The sequence below is a fragment of the Hevea brasiliensis genome, chromosome 12, assembly GCF_030052815.1.
Source record: "Hevea brasiliensis isolate MT/VB/25A 57/8 chromosome 12, ASM3005281v1, whole genome shotgun sequence".
Taxonomy (NCBI): domain Eukaryota; kingdom Viridiplantae; phylum Streptophyta; class Magnoliopsida; order Malpighiales; family Euphorbiaceae; genus Hevea; species Hevea brasiliensis.
In genome coordinates, this window is record NC_079504.1 from 8,067,073 (window position 1) to 8,074,052 (window position 6,980).

The 6,980-nt window shown below is 35.5% G+C and overlaps 1 protein-coding gene across 1 annotated transcript; it reads right to left on the reverse strand.

Annotated features, from left to right (window-relative positions):
* Nucleotides 1-1,569: 1,569 nt before the first annotated feature.
* On the reverse strand, nt 1,570-3,317 carry LOC110657059 (RING-H2 finger protein ATL54). The gene has a single exon (XM_021814118.2). The coding sequence runs from the start codon at nt 3,067-3,069 to the stop codon at nt 1,885-1,887; it is 1,185 nt and encodes a 394-aa protein (XP_021669810.2). The 5' UTR covers nt 3,070-3,317; the 3' UTR covers nt 1,570-1,884.
* Nucleotides 3,318-6,980: the final 3,663 nt, after the last annotated feature.

Genomic DNA, 6,980 nt, shown 5'->3' on the forward strand with positions numbered 1-6,980 from the left:
AAGTTTGGTGTTCTATTTTACCAACCAAAATAAAGAACTTTGTGTGGAGGGTCCTTAGGGACATTTTGCCTGCCAAAACTAATTTACAAGGGAGGGGTATCACATTGAATCTGAGTTGCCATTTTTACGGGGAGAGAGAAGATACTCCTCACATTTTTCTTAGTTGCCCCTTTGCCGTTGCTTGCTGCAACTTGTTTGCTATTTATTTTTTGGTTTCAGATATAAATGCTCTTTTTTCCCATATTTTCTCCTTAAATAATGATGATCCGGTTATGAAAGTTTGCTCTTTACTTTGGAGTATTTGGTGGCACCGAAATTTATCTCTTTGGGAAAGGAAGCAAGTAGTTCCTTTTAATGTTTTTCGGCATGTTAATAATTTTTGACAAGATTGGAAAAGTTCCAGCCGCTGTCTCCGTCCTCTCATGGCCAGTCACCTCTCAGCAGCCCTCTTCGTATATTGCATTGGAAGAAATCGGAGATGAGGCGCTACAAGTGCAATTTCGATGGAGCCGTCTTCGCGCAGCAATCCAAGGTTGGTTGGGGCGCTGTTATTCGAGATCATATGGGAAATTTCATAGTTGCCTTCACTAGCTATGGTCATGGGGTGTTTAATCTGAAAATGACAGAAGGTTTGGGCTTTAAAGAAGTTCTTTCATGGCTGATCGAGCAAAATATTTCGAATGTGGATGTTGAGACTGATTGTCTAGATCTTGTTCATGCTTTTAACTCCACATATGAAGATATCTTTGAGTTTGGCTCTCTCTTGAATGTTTGTAAGCGAATTGGTGGCTCAATTAACGGTTTTACCTTCGCTTGGGTTAGGAGACAAGCTAATGTAGTAGCTCATTTGCTAGCTAATGCTTCTACTTCTTATGCTTATCCAAAATTTTGGAGCATGCCTCTTTTTATTCACGATGCTTGATGTTGGGACGCAAGGACCTTAGGATCGGGTGTATTGGGGAAAGCCTATCGGCTTGGGTTTAGGTTGGATCCTTTATGTTTTGGCTTGTTTATCTTCTTTATTTTTCGTTGAATAATTTTTCATTTTCAATAATAATAATAATAATTATTATAATAAGTAAATTTAAAAGACCCCACATGAACTAAATCATTTTTTAACTAAAATTGAAACGATTAAAATCAATTCGATTGAAATCGAATTGAATCTGAAATCGTCTGAAACCGTAGCACTGATTGGATTCCAATTCATTCATCCCCTAAACAGGCCCTGAACTGCCAATTTGGTAATTCCAATCCTGAACTTACCCGGTGGCCAGTCCAACAGAAAGCTGTTTCATATGCCTAAAAAAGAACGGGTTGTTTGGTCAAATATCCACCGCCAAATTATCATCACATAATTTTTTTTTACTCTTATCTTCAGCAAAAACCCTCTCATAAACCGTGGGCCAAGGATGAATCTATCTTTCCGGTGCTATTTAAATTTGGCGTTCTGCTAAATTTTTCTTTTTAAACGCTGACAATTTCTATAAGCAAGAATTATTCATTAACAACTTGATTTGGCACCTCCATTATTTCCCAAAATCAAAAATAATAATGACAATAATAATTAAAAAAAAAAAAACCCAACCATTCTTCATAGACCAAATCAAATTTCACACATCAAAATAACAGAGGCACAGTGGGTTGTTGGTGGTGGAAGCGATACCTTCTCCTTTAAGGCATCAGCTAAATAACAATTTTGTGATGCTGAAACTTATTCCTTCATTCATCTGAAACCGATCTCTCCTAACCTATATCTTTGTCCTCAATGCTTCAACATCCCACGACTTGCATGTTTAAGCCTTGGCTTCATTATTGGGATATGGAAGGGAAAGAGAATTCTCCAATTTGCAGATATCTCATACGAAACTATCTATGAAGTCTTTACAAGGGTAGAATTGAATTCAGGTTTCGGTTTTGTCCCGATTGGAAAAACCTCCCACCGCATGAAAATGATCTTTTCATAGCAACCGGATGTTTGTGCAGATGTTGTGTGATGGAAGAACTGCCCATTTGCTTAAATGCACTTTGCTTCGAAACAATACCTGAATCGGTTTGCTCACTGTTTTCTATCTGATTAACCGAACTCTCCTCCAATTCAACTGCGGGAGTATTGGTCAGACCAAGATACTTAGATGCAGCTGTTAAAGAATCCATTGAAACAGATCTTCTCATTGGCTGTATTTCACTTTTCACAACCTGAAAATCGTCACCAGACTCACAAATTTTCTCAAGATCACCATTTTCAGAAGAATTTATATCCTCCTTTAAGATTCTTTCATTACCAACATTTACTATTTCACCTTCCTCCTCTGTTCCATCCCTGTTTGCAGAAAGTTCATTTCTCTCCTGAGAATGGCCTGATTCACCATCAATTTCAGAATTCTCCATGTGGGTTCTGACAATTGTGTTCTGATTATCAGGATTCTGATTCACCGAAATAAGGGGAGCGGTCACAGGGTCATTGACTATGTGTGCACGACACAATGGGCAATTAGTGTGAGATCTTAACCATGTATCAATACAATAAATGTGGAAGGCATGGTTGCACTTAGGCAAGAGCCTAAGAGTCTGGCCTTGTTGAAACTCACTCAAGCAAACTGAACACTCGGTGCCCTCAATCAGCCCTTCGCCTTTCTTGTACTTACAAACTGTGATCGAATTTATAATTGACTGTTGCAAACCAGCTGTGGTGATAAACCAAATCGGATGATCAACTTGGTTCTCATTAAGAATATCTCCATCCGTATTATCCGCTTCATCTTGTGGCTGCCTGCTGTTCCTTGAACTGCACCAACCAGGGCAGGACTTCGCTATGATAACATAATAGCTAACAAGAAGGAAGAAACTAGCCAGCAAAGAAACTATAATGATCACATAAGGTGATAAGTGATGCTCTTGGGGTAACAGAGAAGGAAGAGGTGGAGGTGGTGGTGGTGGAGGCAGGTAATAGTAATCTGCATAAGGATAGCAGTTATAAGGGCAGGTTGGGTCGCAGAAATCAGGACAATCTCCAGTTTGGTTTGTTGCACTTAGGGTTGGGAAGAGTTTTCTATGCTTCTTTGCCATTAAAGAGACTATGTAGAGCGCAAGAAATTGAGACAAAGGTGAAAAAAGAATAAGGGCAGCTGTTATGGGGTTAGTGATGAGTTGTGTTTTGGTTTCAATTGGAAGAGAAGAAATTAACAAGGTTAAGCAATGTGTCCCATTCAAGTTCTAGTGAAGAGTGAAGGCTGATGTGCGCTTGGTGAGTTAGGCTCCATATCTAACACTGTGTTTGGATTGGAAGAAAAAGAAAATAAAATGAGACAATGATAATGAGGGGAAAATAACCTTTTCTTCTTATTATTTGATATGGAAAGGAAAATATTAGGTGGAAAGTTATTATATAAATAATAAAAATAAAATTTTATTTGAAATTAAAAAAAAAGAACTCATACAATATAGGATATATTTATGATTTTTAATATTTTCCTCTCTTTTTCCTTTTAATTTGGAGAGAAAAATTAAAAAATTCCTAAATTTTATTTTCTTTTAAAATTTCCTTTCCTTCTTATTTTATTCTCAATCAAACACAAAATAAATGAAAAAAAGGATATTTTTCTCTAACATTTTTCTTCTACCTTCCTTATTTTTCCCCATTCAAACATTGTAAAAATCTACAACTCTCTGTCTAAAAATATGCCTACCTTCTTCATAATGTTTTTTTTTTTTTTTTGTCTTATTCACATCAATATGGAACATGAGCACAAAATTATCAATGTAAACTGAGCTTTGCAGTTATATAATTTTGTAGCTGCAGGTCGGTGAAGATAATTGTTTTGGGAGTATTCTGTAGCTGTTTTTGGTGGCAGGTCATTTTCAGGTTCCTGTAACATATCTTTTAAGTTGGTGAAATTAACAATGTCCACAATATGATTTTTTTTTTCTCTCTACTAGTCACAACTGGGGTGCAGCATATGCCTATGAAGTAAAATTGACCTTATATCTGCTGTATGTAATCTTATATTTCAAAAATTTATGTGGGTCCAATGGAGTGGCGGTGGTGGGTAAGCCTGATTGCCAGAGAATGCCTAATGCACCTAATTCTCTTGAGATGTTTACAAGATAATGTTCAGTTGTTTGTCTCTGTCACTAGTTAGAAAATCAACATTCAAATTCTTGACAAGGTAGTAGCTAATTTAAATATTGACATGTATTTACATATAATTAAAGATGATGATTTAACACTAGTCTATATCTTCTGTATTAGGCTTAAGCGAACAATTTTGGCAAATTTAGGTAGCATCTTTTGACAAACCAATTTATAATAGAAGGGCCTGGTATAGATTTATATAGAAATTCTGCCAATCTCTTATTCATGACATTAGATAATAGAGGGGCTTCTGTCAACTTACAGATTCTACCTACCCTTCAGTTTTATTTACAAAAAAACTGCCCCAAAACATGACTAGGGGTGATATAATTGGTAGGAGACCTGTAATAGCAATGTTTGTGTGTGTATACATCAGCAAATGCTTTTTTATTCACTTTTTATTTTATAAATTATATGTAATATAATGTTGTTTATAAGCAGTTTATTTAATATTTAAGAAACTTTATTTATATAAATATATTCTTTTTAAATAAAAAAATATTAATTATAATATTTGAATAAAATTTTATTTTTTAAAAAATTTGCTTATTAAATATATTTTAAAATTATCCTATTGATAATAAATTCATGAATTAATGTTCATTGTATATATATTCACATATATACAATTAAAATATATTTTAAATTTAAAATTTTCATATTTAAAATTGACATTTAATATGCAATTAATTTTCTTATTAAGATTTTTATGCTGTTTAGAAATGTTGCTATTAAGACTATGATATGGTTGGGAAGATTAAAAAAAAAATCTCTAAAATAATTTCCAGTTTAAAAAAAAAATTAATATGTAGCTCTCTAATGAAAGGGGGAAAATCCCAGTGGTGGACTTAGCTCAGTGTCGCAAGGGATTTTGTGGTCGCCTGGACGATCACTCACCGAAGTGGGAAAGAGTGAGGAGTCGCCACCTTAGTTTTGAGGGAAACTAAAGAAAACCATTTGGGAAGATAAATTAAATATGAAACCACTTCAAGATAGAGATTCTAGGTTCGGGGTCCGTAAACGGGTGGGGAAGGTGTTAGGTACCCCACCTCGTCCCTTAATAAGGGTAAGTAGATTTAATTTTGTATCAGTTAGGAGGGCTTAAATGGACATGTTAATCCTTTTGTCAAAAGGAATATTTGATCTTTCACTAAATTCGGATTACCCAGATACATAAGTAAATGAGACAACCTTAGTGAATTGACGTCGCGAATCATTTTTGGTTTTGGGATTATCTTGCGTACAGGTTAAGATTTGGTGTGAGAATCGGATAAGAACTCTCCTCCGATCTCTCTTAAATTCTGAGAGGAGATCGGATAAGAATCCTCCTCCGGTCTCTTTTGGGGTATTTAAAATTTGGGATTGAGAATCGGATAAGAACTCTCCTCCGATCTTTTTTAAGTATTCATTAAAATTTTAGCTCAGGGATCGGTAAGAATTTTCCTCCAATTTCTATTTAATGTTTATTAAAATTTAGAGTTGAGACCAGATAAGAACTCTCCTCCGATCTCCATTTAATATTTATTAAAATTTTGAGTTGAGACCGGATAAGAACTCTCCTCCGATCTCTATTAAGTATTTATTTTAAATTTTGAGTTGAGAATCGGATAAGAACTCTCTTCCGATCTCTATTAGGTATTTATTTAAATTTTGATTTGAGACCGGATAAGAACTCTCCTCCGATCTCTATTAAAGTTTTGAGTTGAGAATCGGATAAGAACCCTCTTCCGATCTCTTTTTAAATTAACAGGAACCTTAATGGGATTTTTCCGATATCCCAAATTTTAATTTAGGCTACATGTCATAAGGTCCTAAAGCTAAGGATTCTGACGTTCTAAGGTGTTGGGGGGGAGTAAGGCTTCTAATTGATAATTTGTGACTAAATAAGAGAAGCTGGACTGAATTTTGCTGACTTCCCCTAAGGTCACTTTACCAGTACCTATTAATGTCCGATCTATTCTGTTTCGTTTACTTTGGTTTTACTCCACTTTATGGCATCTTGCCGGATTGCCGTTTACGTCAGCCTAATAGTTTGGCTATTTTTCTGACGTGTTATTCAGGCTCTCTCTCTTAAAAGAGGCCCTTAAGTTGTAGTTACCTACGTTTTACCCAACCACTTACACGCTACTAGGAGATAGAAAACTTGCATTCAGAAATGACGAAGATTAATAAAATGATGGACTGATCACTAAAGAAATGAACTCGAGAGTAACATTCTTTAAGGTTCTTTGGCACTAAATAAACCTGGAGAAAATCACGTACATAAAAAGAACAAAGAAAATGTGGAAAGTAAACGTAAACACTTGATAAAACGGCGATATGAGCTCTTACCTGTAAGGAGCCAAATCTATTGAAATAACTATGGGGTGACAAATAGTAATAAGACAGCGGACTGATTAGCTTGAGGGTTGATGTTCGTTGTGAAGTGAAGGGTGCTTAGCTAAAATGCAATCAGATTAAGATGAAAACCGACTGAAATGAAGTTGAGCTTGGATAATGGGAATGAAGACAGAGATGATGAAGGGCTGAAAGTGAGAGTATGACCAGATAATGAACAAACTAAAAACGTAGAGTTCCAGTATTCAGAATCCTTTTCAAGAAAACACTTCAGAAAACTAGTTTCAAAAGTCTTTCTAATCAAAACTTCAAAGTAGCAGAGTAACAAACTGAATCAAGTTTCAGAGTTCTTCCGCTATAATAACTCCCTCTCTTTTTTTGCCCGTCCCTTGAACAGTTTTTCATGTAGGTATTTATAGGAATCGGGTGCTCCCCATGAAGGGTCAGGATTTATATTGAGGGAGATGGAGGGTCAAGATTTCGAAGGACATGATCGGATGTTCAGGAA